Source organism: Periplaneta americana, chromosome 16, assembly GCF_040183065.1.
Source record: "Periplaneta americana isolate PAMFEO1 chromosome 16, P.americana_PAMFEO1_priV1, whole genome shotgun sequence".
Classification (NCBI taxonomy): Eukaryota; Metazoa; Arthropoda; class Insecta; order Blattodea; family Blattidae; genus Periplaneta; species Periplaneta americana.
Genome location: NC_091132.1, coordinates 81,274,864 through 81,297,114, shown reverse-complemented (window position 1 = coordinate 81,297,114; position 22,251 = coordinate 81,274,864). Strand labels below are relative to the sequence as shown.

The window sequence follows — 22,251 nt, the reverse complement described above, 5'->3', positions numbered from 1 at the left end:
ATAAAGCGTCGTAAAATAACCTACTAAAAACAGACAAATATATGACGATTTACAATGAATGGAAAATAAAGAGGTGGAAAATGAACGAGATAGGAATTTTGGTTGTGAGAAAGAATCTGTGTGAGCTCCAAGCCTGTTGGTCATTTGTCTCTTTGCATTTTCTCAATTTCGTTGAAGAAATTTTGAGAATTTTGAAACCAAGATGTAGGTATTTTACGTCTTGAATAATTCTCCATCACTGTACGGAGCAGACTTGTAGCCTATAGTCTTATATTTCATAAAATCGAAATGTCATCACATTATTTTTCAGTTAGTATTTAGTGCCGGTTATCGAACCCCACATCTTTTCATATACGACATCGAAGTCTGCTCGATTACCACTACTGTCCATTTGTAAGCAACTTTACAGACCTGTGTGGAAGTCACTTGAAATAAATTGTCTAAATTTTTAACCGGGAAGGTCGCAGCTTGCATGATAGTACATGTGCACCAAGTTTGAAACGTGGTAATGTAACGGCTTCAATTCTAAGTCCAATAAAAAGTAACATTCCCCGTGCAAACAAATGCTACAGAAATTATCCATGGCTAAACTGCTGTTAGCTCGTTTCATGTCGTGACTATGGTTATTACTGGTCAGTCTGACCAGAAGAAGGGTTGAGTATTTGGTCAATATTGGAAACCATAGTGGGGGACCGAAATTACAATGCAAACGATGTCCAAACAGTCCTCGAAATAGGATATAAATAATTTCTATTTTCGTACGTAACTAACTGTGCACCAAAAATGACATTCCAGTTTATGTTATTTGATTCTTTTGTTCTCATGGGCTTTAATATTCAAAGAGCTTATGGAAATACTGAAGGAGTATGAATATAGATTCCAAATTGATATTCATCATCTAGAATTTTAAGCTGTTTTTCCTGTCACATTCTCTGAAAGAAATTGATTAGCATAAAGTACGGAACTTCGTTACAATTAAAAATTTGAGTTTCATTTCCATTCTAATAAAAATAGTAATAACATAATACCTAGAGAAAAATATCCATTTTACTATTTCGTGGGATTTATCATTCTTGAAGATCTTCTTTAGACTAGTCTAGAAAATATCTCAATATAATTTTATTAGAAATACAGCTTCTCTGCTGCTTTGTAAGATGTGTCGCAACTTCGGTATAATTATGTACATACAGTATTTCATTGTGATACAATTAAATTAACATTTGTGAACTACTGAAATTATAGTGACTACAGTAGTTTCGTCTGCTATCAAGGTAGGCCCAAATACCAAATTTACTTATGAATGTGAAAAAGTATCCTTTAAAATAAACATTCTTTCTGAAATGTAAATCGATAGTAGACCTATAATAGATGTTATTTTACAAATTCTTCAATATAGTTTGAATACTTAACCCTGCAGAGATCGCGCCGGGTCTCTGGGAACAAGAGCAAATAGTTTACATTTTCTACGTTACTATCTAAAACCTTAGTAAAAAAAAAGGGTGTATAATGATCTTAACATTATCATTTTTTTAATATCTAGATTGGGTCTGACAGACCCGGAGCGAACATTTATGCTAGGAAAATATGTGCGAGCTTCGCCGAGTTAATAGATTTGCATAGCATGCTCATCAGAGAAAAATCGACATAGTTGAGAAAAAATTAGAGATAATAGCAGCACTACTGTTAGTACTAATATTACTACTGCCATTTATGATAATAGTAATAATAATAGTAATAATAATAATAATAATAATAATAATAATAATAATAATAATAATAGGCCTAATAATAATGTCTTGGTTTTCTGAGTAGCTTTCACATTTGGATTTACTGATAGTAACTTTGAAGTATCATTGATTGAATTCTGTATTTATAAAACCAGTAGGCCTATTGAAGACGAATCAAATAGAGTTTAAATGTTTTAATGATGATGTAAAACACTTACTAGATTTTGTACGAGGTTCTCTGGGTCCATCTACCGTCACTTTGATGGCTTTGTTGTACGTGGCGACCTGAAAGGGCGTCGAACTGATGACGATGGTCAGCGAGAAGCTCTTCCCTGCAACAAGGACACAATTCTGAGGAATGTGCTCTAAATACATGCCAATTAGTGCCAAGTGCATTCATGTGGGTTATGACAATGACGATTCATTGTCGATGGAACGGACTACATTCCGAATGCAAACCGGCTGCGAGGAGCTAACGATGGTCTGGTCGAGGACAGAGGCTTTAAGAACATCGAAATAATGTTGCAATTAAAAAAAAAAAGTGAGAAAAAAAATATATATTTCAATGCGAAATAAATGTATGAAAAATAATACTGTTCATGGGAAAGTGTAAGATAAATAATGTGGAATATGAGCGAAGAAAAGTGGATTAATTAAAATGAAATTGTAACTTTAAACCTGAAGAAGTGCAATGAGATATTAAAATTAATGTTATAGAAAACATATAAATTTTAGGAAATTAATAAGCAATCTGAAACAAACTCTACTTTAAAAGCGTACGTCCTGAAACTATTTAAAAACTGTATTATAGTTAGTATAATTAGTTAACACAGATATGGGTATAAAATATGGGCACTTATCGTGAAAGAAATTTAACAAATAAGACCTACAAGCAGTAGAAATGAGTTTGCTCCAACCTTTAGAAGGATTACAAAAGATGTAAAGATATAAGAAATTAATTAGAAATCAACATCTCTTATGTGTTAGTTGCCGATCTGAATTAAGTTAATTAGTGTAGTAAACTGCCTTTGTAAATTTTATGCTTTATATTATCGGGTAAAACCACATCGTACACTAGCCTAGCTCTTACGGAAGTGGCTAGAAATATTTTTTGTTGTATATTTTTGAGTTGTACTCACTTTGCTTACTGTCTAAATAAATAAACAATAGATAAAGTACAGGGTTGTTCCTGATCTCTGAAAAGGAATTTGAATGACGTCATGTGCGTCAGGAATCATACCGACAGCTGAATTGCGGCGAGAGGTGACAGACCAGTAGTGAGTGATTTCATAATCAGAGTGCACGGTGTATCACAGTAGCAATGCCCAAGAAAATCGAGCCTTTTTAGGAGGGGTACATAACAACCCTTTCCGATGCCAAGTGAAAATCATAGGAGCCTGCAAAAAAAAAAAAACGTGGTTTCGTTATTGCCAAGAAAGGCATCTTGTGTGTACCTAATAAGACTGGCAAAGCTCGGATGGGATTAATTCTAGAGTGGAAAAGTAAGCAAATTCACTCCCCGTCACAAGTCACCGCACCCCACGAGATGATACAAATTAATTCCATTCGAGCTTTACCAATCTTATTAAGTAGGCCTACACAGAAGATGCCTTTCTTGGATATAACGAAACCTCGTTTATTGCAGGCTTCTTTTATTTTCACTTAACTGTACTTGGCATCGGAAAGGGTTAGTATGTACCCCTCCCAAAAAGGCTCGATTTTCTTTGGAATTTCTGCTGTGAGTCGCCGTGCACTCTGACTATGAGATCACTCACTACTGGTCTGTCACCTCGCGCCACAATTCAGCTGTCGTGTGACTCCTGATGCACATGATGTCAATCAAATTCGTTATCAGAGATCGGAAACAACCCTATAATGCAATATGGAGACTAGTTCACCCATGTAGATAGGACAGAACCATTTATGGTATAATTACTTACGTAATTATAAACTTATTGGAAGAAGAAATGTTGGCACACTTAGGAAAAGCTGAATAGAACAATTTTAAAATCAAACAAAACTTTGTGAAATCGAAAAGGCCAGGAGGCGTAATCCGTGCAGCTGATGAAGATGATTATTATGATTATGATAATGATAATGGTGATATTACAGAGGCGAGTAGAAAGAAGTAAACATTTAACTGAAATAGCAAAAGAAGTTTGAGAAGAAATCATGCAATAAATAACTTAGGTGGTAATAATTCTATGCGACTACGAGAAAGAGGAAGAGAAGCAAATTGAAAACCTAAGAAAAGAATGGAAAAGAGGAGAATAAAAGCAAGAAGGATGAGGAACTGATGACGTTCATGATTATAAACACTTTTTAATATCCAATAATAAGATGGTATTTCACAATGAAATTTTAATCAGCGATGTAGGATCGTCAACTCTACAACATGAAATTCGTGAAATTTTGATAGCTATCCAGATGGTAAACAAGATGAGATGGTATAATAATAATAATAATAATAATAATAATAATAATAATAATAATAATAATAATAAAGTGTAATTTATGTGTAAGTGATATATTTTAAAAGTATATTGAATCTGGTTTGACCATTGTTGAACCTTTTGAGCGTCACTTTTGATTTTTTCTAGCCTGTTTAGGAAGATAATTTCTTTACATTTTCCAGTATTTTTATAGGCGTGTGACGTCATCGCCTGTTATGAACGTACTTCTATACGATGGTTGGTTAATTTTCAATACCTATCACTTGACAATTAAGTCATTAATTTTCTCATGCATCCTCACTTAAATTGATATTCATTTTGGATTTGAATTGAATCAGTGCACCTTTTAGTGGTGTGTAGGCGGTATCATTACATAGACGGCTTTGTGACCAGCGAGATTATGAATCAACCTGTTCCCATTCTTCTCCATTAGAAGAAGTCTTCTCATTCGTTACGAGAGGGACATCTTTCACGAAAAACTGGGAACAAAGTAACGGCGGATCTGAATATAGATTTATCGATATGGCTGTTCTGTCTTTATTTCTCAATTACCTAGTTTGCTGTGCATTACGACTTTGGTGATGAGGATGATCTTCTTCATGCAGAGCATTGCCCGTTGCGTTTTCGGAAAACAGTCATTCGTTTGACCGTGTCTTGTTTAGTCTAAGATTTTTTTTACCATTGGTTTGTGTTCTAGTATTTTGTATTGTAATCTGTCTTTATTCATCATTTTTACGTTGTTTAGTCCTTTGTGAATAGCCTATATATTATTACTTCTTCGTTGATGTAGGTATTAGTGTCGTACATTTCATGCTGTATGTTCGGTTCAAGTTTGTCGAGCGTGACAAGAACCGAAGTCTGCTTTGAAGAAGCGGATCTGTCTCGCTCGCTCGGTCTTGCCCCTTGTATGATCTGTGTCCTTGAAGTTCGCTGGGCTTTCTTACACGCCTCTCCCAACCCTTCATGCTTTTAGCTGAGACAGAATTTTAGAACAAATATTGTGAAGTATTATTTAGTTGTAAGGAGAGGTAATTTTTATTACAGAAATATGATTAAACTTCGACAGAAATAAGCATTTATGACAGTTGTTACTATACCAATTACAGAAAGAAAATAGCTATAATTATGTTCTTGACATAACATTCAAATAAATCACAGTTTTTCGGTAACAATATTAAAAATTTTGTGTAATTATACGGATGATGGAAGTATTACAGGCATTAAGTTCCATTTAAGTTAGTGGAGTTTGACGAAGTTCGACATTCGTCGATGTTCGCTCTGCAGAAGAAGGCCTGTCGTGTTTGTTCCACTTTGTTATAAAAATATTGGCTGTCCTCCACTCCCACCCCTTCATGTTCTAGCATAGACCTTGCGATTAGGTTTTCATGTAAAATAAGACGAAATTTGTAATGTCTTGGTTACTTCTCTCATGTTCGAATATTGCAGAACACTATTTTAAACCGCTTAAGGATTTGAGCACATAATATTTTGAGATTTGTTTTTTCATATGTAATAAGACGAAGTTTGCAATATCTTGGTTTCCTCTCTCATGTTTGAACATTGCACGTACTAGTCGGTACTTTGAACATATACTTTTTTTAAATACCTATATTTTCTTTGATTTATTTATACGTATATGTGTGAATGTTCAGTCATATTAATAACAAAAAAAAAAAATACCTATAATCATTACTATTCGTGACTTCGCAAGATATGTGCCTGATGTCCTTATGCAGGCAAAGCATAAAGGCGCAGGGAGAGTAGGAACTAAAGAGAATGGCACCGAACATATGTAAAGAAAGGGAAATATTGAACAAACGTAAAGAAAACTTCAGTTCTGCAGAGACTCGGCAAACATGAACCGAACATAACGCCTCTTACCGGTTTTCAATGGACTCGGTTATTTTAGTTCACATGCTTCACTTCCACGTACTGTTGGGATGTCTATGGAGTAGGGCGAAGTTCGTAGTATCTTCATATTCCCTCTCATGTTCGAACATTGCACGACACTAGTAGGTATATTACCAGCTATTGTCTTAAGAGCTAATTTCTCATAGTCTCCTGTTTAGTCATATCCCAGCTTGCTCTCAAAGATCTAATTTCAGTGGCTTCCAGCCTACTTCTATCATTATTCATCACCAGTGTCTCCTTTTCATGTACTGTAAGTAACCTGATACAGCTAGAGTTTTTTTTAAATTTCAACCTCGCTTTCTTTCTTATTTCATTGTTTTTGTGATGATGATGATGATGATGATGATTATTATTATTATTATTATTATTATTATTATTATTATTATTATTATTATTATTATTATTATTACGATGATGAATTAATATTGACGAGTCATTTGTACTGAAACCGATGTTCACGAGTGTTAAATTCTGTCAAAGGGATCGATTTTTTTTTTACTGTTGATTAATTTTTTAAGGCAATGAAAATCATTGGCAAGACACCTTTGGATGAGTTGTAAAGTCGGGTACTGATATGAAAGATGTATGGTACTTTAAAAATCATGTTAATTAATGAGAGGGCTCCAGAAAAATTTACTGGCCATTTCTTGTTCTCGTGAAAATTCAACTCTAGCTCTCCATATCTGCTTTTATCACTATGTAGTTTGAAGCCTTATTTCAGAAATACATTTCTTTCACACTGTCAAGATAGCAGCGTTCAGGAATGTCTAAATCGACTGAGCTATATTTGAAAGTGTTACCAAACGTCCAATCATAACTAAGCTTACACACAACAGCTGCATTTTATACACTATACCCAAAATACAGTGCAGTTTTACAGATCCAGAAAAAAAACGGGCAGTCTAATTTTATTAAGTTTCAGATACAATGCACTGCGCATATACAGTAAACAAGGGCGCCTGTAGTATATATGCTACTTGTGGACAATCTTGTGAAACATCTTGCATATATATAGGGGAACTGCCATCAAGACTTGGCTCATTATTTTTTGTGGTATGGTATATATTGCAGTATGTTATAAATATGTGCAATTAATTTGAATATTATTGGCTCTATTTCGTTTATCCGGAAGAAAAGAGATTCGTCTTGATGAATCATTCAACTTCTTAATATTTCTACTGAAATTTTCATTGTGTCTTGATTGTTCATCATCTTCATCTACACTAATTCAGTAGACAACATCTAATGCTATGTTGCATTGTAGAAAATATGACCGTGTCATGGAATTCAGCCTTGCAAATGATTTTAATTATACAAATGCAGTTCTGAGATTTTTATCGAATGCAGGATTTGACAGAGTGATTTAGTTTTTTATTGAATCGTTTTACTTATCCTCCGGACCCTTTAAATCCGGAGGTTGCATTTGTTGTTTAGTATATATATTTTTTAACAAACTTGACATTCGGACTTTTTACATCCGAGCATTTTATAAATGCGCCAGATAATTTATTTCTGGTGGCATTTGTTTTATTATTTTATTGTTTCTGAGAAATGCTCACTTTTATGATTTTATGCATCACCTTGTTGAAACTGCATTTGTTTGTCTCGTTTTAACCGTGACAACGCTTTTTAGTTCTCTTAAGCAATCTGGTTATTGTATTGTGTTTCTGTTTTGCGAAAGATATTAAATAAGAGCGCAAATAGCCATAGTAGCTGACGCACCCTTTTTAAGCCCCACTAACTAACTAACTAACTAACTAACTAACTAACTAACTAACTAACTAACTAACTAACTAACTAACTAACTAACTAACTAACTAACTAACTCTAATATATGTTCGTATAACTTCTTGCCATTTCTGTTCAATGTAATGTTGTTACGTGAAACATTCAGATATTCAACCCAATGTAATTCAACTTTTCCTGTAGTCTTCTTCTTCTTCTTTTTCTTCTTCTTCTTCAGGGTATAGGCCTCAAGGCCTGTTCCGACTTCAAAGAATGATGTCATCTATTCAGCGGGTTCTAGGTCTTCCAACACTTCTCCTACCAATAGGATTGTAGTTAATAATGTTATTAAGATTATATTAATTAAAAAATTAATTTAGTTGATTTTTAGTATTTTTTTGTCGATTTTCGTGACTAGCTGTTCTTTTAAGGGGTTATTTATTTTTATTTAATAAAGTAAGCCATTTATTTAATTCCACATTGCTACATGGAGAGGATCATTTATTGTACGTGAAATTCTATTAATGATTCTTTCTTAATAATTTCTTCCAAAATACCTTTCAAAAGTTTTAAAGACGTATTTCTTTTTAATTTCCCAAAAAATCCATTTCTTGGAAAATAAAAATATTGTACCTAAAAAATTTGAAATTATCTTCATTATATTATAAGTCTCTCCGAGCTAAACGATTTTTATACTTGATAGAGCATCATTGTCCGTCCAAAAGTTCCAAACAATCGATACTTTGTCAAATAGTCTATCAATCACCGAAACGACTTTCGTGCTGTGACGTGTACTGCCGTCATTATATGCCAGTGTCACATTACGCCTGTCACCTAACAGCACAACAGATAAATTATATAAATAAAATTGCGATCATTTCCGAGCGCGGATGAAAACAACATTCACATATTGTCAACTGCATAAGGTAAATTTTATCGATTTTTGCGGGGTAATATTTTACTGATTCACTGCCTTCTCGATTCTGCACAGATTGGCCTGACTGCATTGTGCTGGCAACATCAGTACACTAGAAAGGCAGGCAGAGCATTGTTGACACAAGCATGGTATCCAGGGAACAGGAAGGTTGGAGGGAGGGACAGAGGGCGCGCTGGGAGGGAGGGTTGTGTACACACACAGGGGGATGTAGAGAGAGGGGATAACTACTGTACCTACCCTGCCTGCTGAGTCATTTCGCAAGTAGAGTTCAGTTGATAAAAATCAATACGGATCAGCAGAGCATGCAACCAAGTGGACGACACTGCGAACCTTGCGATGCTTTATTAGCAGAATTTCGGCAGACCTGTTGAACTCGAGCTGCCGGTTCGTTTTACTTTAGTCTGGAGCTCGGAGGAAGCGGTCATCAAGGATAAAGTACGCCTATTCTTTATTCCATGTGCAAAAGAAGGCTTTGATGTGCAGCTTTATATTCCGACTGCCTTAGTACCAGTATATACAGTCACGAAGCTTGAGTTTATGAGGGTACTAGGAACAATAGACTGTGCAGGTACTATTTCGCATTGTCTGTAATAAGGCGATAGTAGCGATCCTAGTGGTTAGCAACTATCTATGGATGCATATGGGCTAACTTATTCCATCTCAACTCGACCGAAATATAGAGAAAATTGACCTTGCAATTTTTAAATACAATGAAACTTTTTCTGTCCGTTGACTGCGTGGTTGAAGCTGGAGCACAAATGCTTTGTGCAAAATTTGAGGGATCAGAACTTCATAGTGTTTAAATTTAAAATATTTAAATTTATCGCATTTTCATAAAATTAGCAACTTTAAACTGTTGTGGCTCCGAAACCCTTTCACCCAATGATCAAAATCATGGTTTATTTTGATGCTGAGAAATTAAAGTTTACATTGACATGTAAACAGTTTTTCTTACTTTTTATGGAAATAGAGAAATTTAGATTTTTCTTCATTAAGACGCCTTTGCCCACGAAAAAATATTTTTAAAGAATAGGCCTATGGTTAGATTCCGCATTGAAAGTACAAATAAACATATTTTTTACTGGTGCACCGTTGATAAGAAAGTAGGCCTATTGAAAATATCAAATAAAGAAAACAAATAGTACGCTGAAGTAACCAGCTGACTGTGAGGCAAGAGCTAGCCGAGACAACCAAGGCCAGGAGACAAACACGTGATGTTTCGTCTAGTAGCGCATAGCTGGGCTAGCTTTATCACAAGTTTTCATAAACACAGGAGTAAAATGACGCCCAATGCTCGCTTATCTTCATCTCTCGGCCAGTGCATGCGGTACTGCGTCGTTCAGTCTGGGCGTGTAAAAATAATTTATTTAATACCCTCGAAACTTATTGCCGAGCCACTAAGAAAACAATGCCAAATCCCTCTTAATAATGCAAGGTTTTTTCTCAATATTATTTTACATTTTTACAAATGGGCAAAAAACCTAAAAGTAAGTAAAATCAGATTATCTGTCTCTCTGTACACAATAAAAATAAGGATTGCTTCTTAACATAACCTACCAAATGTCAGCTTCAAAATGAGCTCCCGTTCAATGTTATGCAGTAAACGGTTCCAGAGTTCTGAGCGCTGAAAGAGGCTTGTTTTATAAAATACGCTAAATTTATCGCTCAACAATACGAAAACCGTTTGACTTTCGATAGTATATTTTTTAAAATGCACTCTTCTCAGCTTCTTGTATAAATAGGGAAAAAATTAGAGTACTAAAAAATGCGAGGTTTTTTACTAATTGATTTCGTATAGAATAGCCCATATTTACTATGTATTGAGTTTCGTGACTGTATATACTACACTGTATTAGTACTATAAAAAGTTCGTCTACTAGTACCATTAAAATAACTCAAGCTAGATGAATTTTCTGTCTCCCAACTCAGTTTCTGTATTACCAATACACAGTCGTAAATATTTCAATTTATTTTCATTACCATTATTGTCATCAAAGCCATCACCAGCTTCACCACAACAAGACCACCAGTGTCACCATCACCGCATCAATACTAATACCATAACCAACGTCACCACTAAACAAAACTACAACCACCACCTTCACCAGTACCAAAACCATCACAAACTTCAACACTTCCAAACCACTACCAAAGCCTCCACCATTCTGGCATTCGTTGTCACCACCAACTACCACCATCGCCTACACCTAGGGTTACCATCCGTCCGGCAAAAGGAGGACATGTCCTCTTCTTTAATAATTTTCTCTTGTCCAGCAGGCATTTAAAAAAATTGGTATGTCCGGCATTTCTCATTTCAACTAGAATTAATATGAATATTGAATAATGTGCGATATTGTGCATTGAATATCAAAGCAAATGGTGAAAACCTATGAAAGAATTAACTGCTTTCAATGGTTGAAGCTGGAGCACATAAGAAACATGAAATATGATTACCTATTGACATGCATTGAATTCTTACACTCTAAACACGTCACTATTCATGATTCTAAGTATTTTATCAATTTTATTCTGCAATGTACAAATATATGCCAATCAAGTTAATTTTGTCAAAGATTTAAGTTTAGATAAGTAGTGGTGCAAATTCTTCAATTCTAATAGTTCTGCGAGCACTGAAACTTTCCTTCAGAACTCTTAAAAATATTTATCCCAAGTCACAATGGACGTGCTGAGAGAGTATTTTCCCTAATATCAGCTCAATGGACAAAAGAGCGAAATCGCATGCTAACGGAGACAGTCAGAGGTATCATCATGGTGAAATATAATTTCAAGGACATGTCCTGTGAACAGTTCCATAGTTATTTGTTACAAGATAGAAGTTTGTCTCTTCAGGCTCTTGTGCACAAAGTGGGCTCCACCGATAAGTAGGGTACAGATGTAATACTGATCCAGCAACTAGTGAGAAAACTGACTAAGGTGAGCCATTGTTTTTATCTTTAATTTTGTTCATACCAATTTTTAAAAAGTTCTCTTTTTTCAGCAATGTCCTCTTATTTTAGATTCCATGTCCTCCTATAGAATAACCCTATCTACACCAGAGTCACCACTAACATCACGACCATTATCTCCACCACCAACGCCGTAAAAAAAAATCACCACTGCTGGTAACACTTCAAAAACCAGCACCTCCGGTTACCACATACAAAATCTCCATACTTACTATTACCATCATGGTCAGCACAAACAGAATCATCGTCGCCTCCACCTGTACCATTACCACTTACATCAGACCCACCATTAAATGTCATTAAGTCTTTAAAGGCGGGGTTAAGTCTTTACTTCATGCTAGAAATGAAACAAGTAAGCGTAATGTAGTAATTGTAACTGGAAACACTATCACTTAAGTCACAGCAATGACCTATCTATATACGGCACGTCTTTCACTGCGAACCCAGCATTCTCAAATCTTTCCTATTTTCCGCCTTTCTCGTAGTCTCTGCATGTGATCCATATACCTTAGTATCGTCTATAATCTGATATATTCTTCTGTCCCGAACACTTCTCCCGTTCACCATTTCTTCCAGTATATCCTTCATTACCTTCAGTGTGTAGTTTCTTCTCAGCCAGTGGCCCAACCATTTTCTTTTTCTCTTCCTGATCAGTTCAGCATCATTCTTTCTTCACCCAGTCTTTCCAACACAGCTTCATTTCTTATTGTGTTTGTCTACTTCACTATAGGGCCTATATATTCGTATAAATTCTAAATTATGGTTTATTTAACGACGCTCGCAACTGCAGAGGTTATATCAGCGTCGCCTGTGTGTCGGAATTTCTGCCCTGCAGGAGTTCTTTCGGCATACCGGCGACGCTGATATAACCTCTGCAGTTGCGAGCGTCGTTAAATAAACCATAATTTTTTTAAAATCCACTAGGCAGAGAATTCAAGTGATTGTACTGGCCACTAAGCGTATGATGGACTGTGGGTGTGAAGTTGTCAAACCGGAATGAATCGGTGAGTCCCAACTTTCTACAGGATTGTATTTTAGGGTTACTAGAACTAATAGAGCTGCGGAGGGACTTTCCGATCACACTGTATACATATATATAAAGATTGAAAAATACTGGGTTTGCAGTGAAGAAACAGCCCTACCATTGGACAGAAGATTATGAATGAATAGTGACGTGAAAAGGAAATGTTTCGTACAGACGTTTCTGAAATGGAAAATTTTCCACCTGGCAAAGTTGTTGCTTTCTGCGATCCCTTGCTTACCTCCTCAAGACATGCACATGTACTGCTAACTATTGTCATTAGACATCAGCTTACCAAAGTCGTAAGGCGTCTAGCCTTTGATGGCTGTGTCAATACCGACTCCAGAATAAGCGCCTTTGTCACGTTCGCATTGCCATAACATTAACAAAAATTAAGAAACAAATTCTGACGGATATACTTTTCTGAGAATTTTACTGAACTAATCTAAATTATCACGACACTGTTTGTGCTCCACATGGAGCTGATGTATGACTATCATTTTGAAACATTTCTTGTTGGCTAAGGGAAATATTAATCGTATATCGTTCGTGATTTACGACTTCTTTATCTCTGTGCCTTACTTTATTTTTACAACGCATTCATAGCTCGGTCAGTCACTCATATCCATAGCAAATGTGAAGTTCTACGTTACATACACTATGGTCTGTGATTTTCTGAGAAAACTGCTTCCTATAGTTAATTAGCACATCACATTTGTTTTAAATCCTATAAATTTTCAATTGTGCGGGTACAGTTTTCGTTTGATTGCGTAATAGGCTACATATGCGGTCTTAGTAATAAGTAGCTCGTTTATAAGTCGTGTGTAAATTCCTTACTAATAATCACTACATACGTCGTGTATAACAACATAACTCTTACGTATCTACGTCATAGTTTCGTCATTTTCTTCATTACGAAAGTTAATAGAATATCTGAGGTTCTCTATTGCATCCGGTAGAGCGCTCTAGTGTGGCGTGTTAAGTATCCATAGTACAACTGGCTCTGATCGATTACCACACTATATTTTGGTCAAAGAGTACAAGCTACAGCAATATTATTATGTACTCTTTGGTTTGTTCTTCTGTGGTTACAAGGCAACCATCATCATAAAATGACAGTCGATACGAACAGCTGTTAGAGGGGCGGCCATTTTTCTCTATATACAACGCTTAAATAAGGGGTTTCGTGTATGTAACTACTGCAAAGGAATTCCCATGGATAGTTACAGACTGTTTATACATCCATCGCTTATACATGGTTTATATTAGTAACGATTTCTGTCCCAACTTTGCATAAGTCTCGTATAAAAACTATACACGGTTTATTAGTAAGACCGATAGACTACCTAAGATATGTGTTATATATAAATGTTGGGAATTTGAGTAGCAATTAATTTATTTGCCTTTCAGAATAAGAGATGAGTGATAATTATGCCAGTACTTAGGCCTACTTACTTACAAATGGCTTTTAAGGAATCCGCAGGTTCATTGCCACCCTCACATAAGCCCGCCATCGGTCCCTATCCTGTGCAAGATTAATCCAGTCTCTATCATCATATCCCACCTCCCTCAAATCCATTTTAATATTATCTTCCCATCTACGTCTCGGCCTCCCCAGAGGTCTTTTTCCCTCCGGTCTCCCAACTAACAATCTGTATGCATTTCTGGATTGGCCCGTACGTGCTACATGCCCTGCCCATCTTAAACGTCTGGATTTAATGTTTCTAATTATGTAAGGTAAAGAAAACAATGCGTGCAGTTTTGCGTGGTGTAACTTTCTCCATTCTCCTGTAACTTCATCCCTCTTAGCTCCAAATATTTTCCTAAGAACCTTATTCTCAAACACCCTTAATCTCTTTCCTCTCTCAAAGTGAGAGTCCAAGTTTCACAACCATACAGAACAACCGGTAATATAACTGTTTCATAAATTCTAACTTTCAGATTTTTTGACAGCAGACTAGATGGCAAAAGCTTCTCAACCGAATAATAACAGGCATTTCCCGTATTTATTTTGCGTTTAATTTCCTCCCGAGTGTCATTTATATTTGTTACTGATACTCCAAAATATTTGAATTTTTCAACCTCTTCGAAGGATAAATCTCCAAATTTTTATGTTTCCATTTCGTAAAATATTCTGGTCACAAGACATAATCATATACTTTGTCTTTTCGGGATTTACTTCCAAACCTATCGCTTTACTTGCTTCAAGAAAAAAATTGTTAATTATGCCAGTACAATTATAAAATGTACGAAAACAAATTTTTAGCAAATTACGACAAAATTAAAACAAAAATAATGATGCAAGTACAGTTATAAAACTTAGCAAGATAAATGAACTAAAAATTTCCTTAATAAGGAATAAATTTTCACGTGTATGTGTAAATGTTTTTTAGGGTCCGTTTTCTTATGTTGTAGGTGTATAAGATTATGGAGTGACAGGTCTTGGAAATGATAAGAGTTCTCTTAAGATGGGCTAAGGAGTTACGTGAGTAAGAATTTTGTTCGTAATTGGAGAACGTTTTCGAAAATTGCTCCTCTTCTCTCTCCTCATAGCTTTGGTGTTATACAAAGGCTCGTTTTAAAAATGAAAGTCTCGAAACAGTTAACTCTGATACCACCACAAGTTGAATGCAGATTTAATTACACAGGCTGGGCTGGTCACAACACTAATTCCTACGTACAGTAGCCATAACACTTCCATTACTCTTTCAGAGCAGCTCCAAAGTGTTTGTTCAACTCTAAAGAACTTGGCTTGTGCATAATTCCAGAGTCTGGAATGAAAGAGAAGGCCCATTAAAATTGTAGACTGTCTTTTTCCTAAAAGAACTGGCTTCGCTCATTTTATCGCAACTTTTCGTGATTTTTTTTCGTGGGAAATAAACAGTCGCGAGTCATGAAGCGATCCTTTATGAATTATTATGTGGACCGCAATCGAATGCGTTAGGTAACACCGCCCGTACAGCTACTAAAGGCTCTTTTTTATTTTTGATTCATATGGACTATAGTCGATGGTGGGCAAAGGGAAGTAGATAAGGATTATTTCCACAAACACTGCATTTAGTGAGCCACGTGCAAAATATGTGTGTATACAATGAAGCTAAACATCGACACGGTGAAGATTAACGAAGACTTATTTCCGAAACGTGTTAGCAGAAATAGCTGAACTACATGCTTGCAAATGCGGCCAGTTTTTTTGTATGTTTTCAAGTTATCTTAAACGAAACTAAGAAAATTAATAATAATAATAATAATAATAATAATAATAATAATAATAATAATAATAATAATATGTTGTTTAGTAAACTGTCCGAAGACAGGTTTGAACCTCATAAGCAGAGACCGGAAGTTTAGGCATTATGAATCATTAAAATAGGCAGGCAAAAAGGCATCATAAATAGCTAAAATAGGCAGACAAAAGGGCATTATAAATAGCTAAAATCCGCAATGAAAGTCAGTTACAAAAACCTTGCACTAGACACACAACCTTGCACTTTCCACAAAGGGATTTCGACAGCAAGAAAAGTTTTACATAAGTCGAATGCATATTGAGATTTTCGACTCGATGTTGCAATTACTGTTGGAAGCAAAGAAATCTTCTTCCCAGTAGCCTTGGAAAGTGCATTTTTGTGTTTGGTTGTACTGATATGTTGCGATATGAAATATTTAGCTACAGTCGTGTCGCTGTTATTTCTGGCGCAACTCCTCCTCTTTGCTTACGCCTTAGGAAGTGAAGGTTCTATAAAGTCTATAATTGAGCGGCAAATAACATCCTCGTGTGCTTTCTGCGAACGCCAACGAAAGAACAAAAATGGCGGGCGATTATATTAAGTATTTATCGAGTCTTAGGAAGTGCATAACGTCATCAGCAGCGAATAGGAAGACGCACATGTTTAAATGTAGCCGACCTGCAACGTGATTGGCTGCCGGAAATAAGAGCGACGATAGCTATAACAACGTCGCAATGAGAACTGAAAGAAAAATAACCGTTAAAAATAACGTTAGATCCGCACTCATTGTTGCAAAGAGAATATGAACTTACTGAAAGACAATAATATACATTCGGTGAAGTCGCTTTCATTGTAACGGTTATAGAAATAAATTAAAATATACCTGTAGGCAAATTTTAATAATACATTAATAAATAATAGATAAATAGTCAAATAAAGGCAAAAAAAGTATTTATTTTGTGAATTAGGCATTTATATTTAAAAAGACAGAAAAGGGTAACATAAAACTGTGACGTTTCAATCACAAAAGTATAATTCATACAGATTTAGCCTACTTTCAAAATGAAGAGAGACGTAACACATTTAAAAAGGCATTCTGACAAAGTTCCGGTCTCTGCTCATAAGTAGCACCAATAAGGCATCATTCATGAGGCAACTAAGCCAGGAGATAATGGAGTAGGTTGGTAGGTTCAAATAACAATAATAATAATAATAATAATAATAATAATAATAATAATAATAATAATAATAATAATACAATTACAAGAAGTGGGAGCTAAAATGCAGAATAAAATAATATTATTTTGGACGGAAATGGATTTCTGGTGACGCGTCGCAAGAATCTAGAGACAGAATAAGGAACAATGTGATTAGAGAAAAGATTAATGTTCAAAATTCAGTAATTGATTGTCTGCGTAATCAGGTAGTCAGCATGCTGGTTTCCAGATCTGGAGGTCTAGATTTCGATTCCAGAACTCAGCTCTCGGGAAATTTTCCTTGAATAAAAAAGGTTCCTTGAGTTGTCTAGAGTCTGGTAATTTGTACGAATGCTAATACGATTGCGAGTATGTCTAGTTATTAACCATTCTATAAACATACATTTTATCTTTCCACGCTTACGGAGCTAGAGAGGAAGCGGCAGTGCACACCGCAGCTATCCATATGCGAGCGTGAAAAGACGAAATATATGCACTGTACAATACAATACAAATGAGGACAGTTGCTGGGCGCAAACCTGAACACACGTTTCAACGGCACATTGATGGTAAATAACATCATCTATGAGTTCAAGCAGAAAACACCAAAAGATAGACCTAATAGAGAGTTGAAAATTAATTAAATAAAAAAGTTCAATAATGAACGTCATAACGAACAAACTAACATCGAAATAGTATGGACACGTCAAAAGGAAGGCAGAGAATAAATACTAGCCAGTGGGTTCCACCTGGTAGGAAAGAAAGAGGATGACAGACGGTTACCTACATGAAAGAATGGAATTTTTAGCAGAATGCACGATAAAGGACTAAAGGATGAAGATTGGAATGACGGGGAACGTTGGAGAAAAGAGACAGAACTTCGGTTGTGCTCAAGTAGTTCTTAACATTGTAAAACCTGCATAATAATAATAATAATAATAATAATAATAATAATAATAATAATAATAATGATAATAATAATAATAATAATAATTATTATTATTATAATGATGATGTAATAAATAGAAAGTAGACAGAAATAAATGAGGAATAGAGAAATGTCTCATCGTTCTGTTTTGTTTTAGAGTGTATACCATTTAGTCATGATGGAGAATTGGAGTGGTGCAGAACGTGCATATGTGCATTACAAAAATGGTAATAGTTTCGTGACTGCATAGCGCTTGTTTCGGCAACATTACAATATCCATCGTAATGATTCAGTGTCATCTGGGCATGTATCCATAGATTTTGTATGGGTGGGATTTTAAGTGTTTATGCAACATTCCCCTGACATTAGAATGCGATGTCCCAAGAGAAACAGAGTGACGTCGAGCAGAAAGTTTAGGACTTCGCTCAAATGCTGTTCTTACAGCAGCGATGTTCGCACACTTCTTATTCTCCCTGGAGGTTTCTTCGTTAGAGCAGAAACCGTTTCTTTGAAATTTTTCATCTATGTTTTGAAAGCATCCTTAAATGGCACTGAATCATTACGACGAATATTGTAATGCTGCCGAAACAAGCGTTGTGCAGTCACAGAACTATCGCTTTTTTATAATATGCATTGATAACATACACACGTTGTGCACCACTCCAGTTCTCCATCCTGACTAAATGGTAAACACAATGAGAATGTTCGCAGCCGAGTCCAACCGAGCTTAGCCGGAAAAATGTGAAGTTTAATATCATCCGTTTTTCTCGTCCACCTTGTAAAGGCTGAAATTCTTTATTTTTTATTTTACTTGGTTATTTAACGACGCTGTATCAACTACGAGGTTATTTAGCGTCGATGGGATTGGTGATAGCGAGATGATATTTGGCGAGATGAGGCCGAGGATTCGCCATAGATTACCTGACATTTGCCTTAATGTTGGAAAAAACCTCGGAAAAACCCACCCAGGTAATCAGCCCTAGCGGGAATCGAACCCGCGCCCGAACGCAACTCCGGATCGGCAGCCAAGCACCTTAGCCGACTGAGCTACGCCGGTGGCTGGCTGAAATTCTATTGATAACTTTTGAAGTTAGTATTGCTTTGTTATGGACGCGAAAAAAGTCGTAAGCGAAGTACATTATACGTTTAACTCAAGCGAAGAAGGCAGATTATAGTGAAAGTAGAAATGTTGAACCAGTAAAACCAAAACGTGCCAAAAGAAGAGTGGAAAAAACGTGAAGGTGTGAAGACAATGCAAAAAGGATCAATAAAAAATTTGACAAGATGTAGTAGCTATAGGTCTAAATAATAATGCATTTACTGTATATCAACTGTGAATGTGCAAACTTTAAAAGTTGCCAATGTTAAAAAAAAATGTTATGAATAGAGCTCGGGCTTTAGGTTAAATGCCTATTTTTTAACTAAAAGTAGTTAAATATTTTCACATTTTATATAAAATACGAACGTTTAAAAGCAGTTCTATGGTGCATAAAATGTCTATTTTGCCCATTGAGACCTATTTTTAAGGTTTTAGAGCCTAAAATTGCCTATTTCTATTTGTTACATAAGATATTTTTAAAATTTCATGTAACAGTGGAAGAGAAAGTTTTAAATGTCTTGGATAGAATTTTGTTGGACTGGGCTGGTTTAGGTTTGGTTTCTTATTGTCTAGTTATTTATTATGAACAATCCTAGAAATTTTATATCCAAATCAACTGCCTAAAAATCTGACCAACAATACTAGAGTCTTTAAATAAAAAGTGGGTATGGTTCAAATATCTTGTAATAGTTTGGTTGTAGAAATGAAGAAATTGCTGGAAAGTGATTTTGTTGAGTTCTTCAGCAGAGAGTAGGATTGTGATGAGTCGGGAGGATGTAGTTCTACCTAAAGAAATCAGCGTGGCAAATATTGCTAGATTTAAATATCCATCCAATGCTTCGGTATCATTGAAAAATATTTTTTTCGCTTATTAAATAGTTCTAAGAAAAGGAAAAGTTTCACAATAGAAAATTAGAGAAAAACATTGTTTCATATTGCAATACCAATTATGAATAATGTGTTAAATGTAAATTGATTGGTAAATTAATCAATTTAATAGTAATATGGGCACTTATATATTAGCATCCCTAGAGCAATGAGGCCGATAAATTCATTAAAAATTGCATACCGGTATTCATAATTTAAGACTTAACATTTCTAATCGCAATATTTTTTTTACAATTTTTGTCACTGTCTACCGAAACGCGTAATATTCATTAATTAATTCCATTTTTATAGTTACCGTAGTTTGTTTGTAATATAAAATACAATTTAGCTGCATAAAATAATAGCTATTTTTAGCTGCTTTAAATTATATTTCTAAGTGTCTAAATCTATGTTTTGAGTGCCTATTTTGATTAATTCAGGCCCTATTTTAGGTGCCTAAAAGCTAGTTTTTAAGTACCTAAAAATCCGAGGTATACCTAGTTATGAAGAACCTTGTAGTTATTACATTAAACATTTTGTTGACAGTAATTTTGGTTACATTTATATCAGTAATACGTGTTAGAGACTGTAGTAAGACCAAGAACTTAAACCTGTGAACTTAATCATATAGCCTACCAAGAATAAGACATTTTACTCAATCCAGTATATTTCCTGAGTCCCCTGTCACATTTTAATGTTAAATTTTACGAACATTCTAGTGCAAATTTCCTTCAGACCCTGTCATATTGCCACTGTTCTTAGTGAAGAACGACTCATTGTAATAGGATTAGCATATCTGGCAGAAACCATTTCGTTCCAGACCATTTCCCGAATCTGTTTTCCGAAACCATTGATCGTAACGTTTGTTTTTCAGAATCTTTTTTTTTTTAAACTTTCCGAAACAGTTACTCCTAATGTTGTTGTTTAGTTAAGTGTCCGAAGACAGGTCTGAACCTCACAAGTGATACCAAGAAGACACCACTTATGAAGCAACTAGACTAGGAGATACTGGGCTAGGGTTGCCAGTTCCTTCCCCATCTATTGCATACTAGCTACATATTACACTAATCAGACTATAGATGCATGCAAACAATTGAACGGAGTTACGCAATAAGAGACCAAGCGCCAAAAACCTGTTTCGAGATATTAGCCATTGAAATAAATCTGTTTTTTTATCAAACATTTTATGCAAGAAGTATTATAACATTCATACTATTACAAAAAATAGCACAAATAATACCAAGAAGGGCTAACCGAATTTTACTAAGAGATCAGCAGTTGAAATAATACTTCAAAGGAAAATAAATAAATGAATTTTATGCAATAAACGAATTTTTGCTTATAAATTGCAGAAAAATTCAGATATCGTATTCTTGATATTTTCCGAGTTAAATTAGCCTGCCATCAACAGATCTGTGCAAATAGGCCTATCTCATTTTTTTTTTCAAATTGTTGGTTGGTCTATTATTGCGTATCTCCATCCAATTGTTCTTCCTCTGACATATTTCGTCAAGTGAAATGTACTGCCTGAGGTACATAATCGCCCAGAACCTCAATCAGAGTATAATTTCTAATGTAGGCCTACTGTACATTTTTCCGAAAGGAAATTTTTCCTTTAACCATTACTTTCACATGAGAATTTATGACTGTAACAATACTTTAGTCTTGCTAAGTAATGCTTAGATTGTATTATAGCTTATTTAGTGGTAAAAACGCGCCGAAGTACACTGAAAAAGTAGATGTTAACCTCGTGACAATAATTTTTTTTAATTATGGCTGACCATCTAGGCCTAGATAGTACTACTGAATTTTCTCCTCTTCAGAACCGCAACTACAAGAATTTCATTTAAATATCGCATGTTCCGTTCGCGATAATATCTTATAAGAAAAAGGCCAACATGCTGCCTGCTACATTAAAATTCAACACGCGATGATCCAAGTGTTTTAGTACCAAATTACGTACACCACTTCTCTGTTTAGACATCCGGGGAATGTAATTGTGTGCCCGTATTTGTGATGGAGTGTCACCTGGGAGAACCTTACCTTATACTAGGAGCATTACGTATCCTCAAATGTTGATACAGCGTCATTAAACAGTCGTGGAATCAAAGCAGGATTACGAGGCTATATAATGCCGACTTTAATTGTCAGGCTCCCGCCCGCATGCACGGCTCGTCTTTTTGTGCCCTGGGAT

General features: G+C 35.3%; 1 protein-coding gene across 3 annotated transcripts in view; it reads right to left on the bottom strand.

Moving 5' to 3' along the window:
• LOC138716529 (segmentation protein Runt-like) overlaps nucleotides 1–22,251 on the bottom strand; it is a 140,253-nt gene that overhangs the window by 81,108 nt on the left and 36,894 nt on the right. For 2 of the 3 annotated variants that reach the window (XM_069849679.1, XM_069849680.1), the window contains exon 2: nucleotides 1,946–2,059. The exons of the other annotated variant lie outside the window; for it this stretch is intronic. In XM_069849679.1, coding sequence (XP_069705780.1) covers nucleotides 1,946–2,059 — 114 coding nt within the window. The remainder of the gene's footprint in view (nucleotides 1–1,945; nucleotides 2,060–22,251) is intronic. 3 annotated transcript variants of the gene reach the window in all.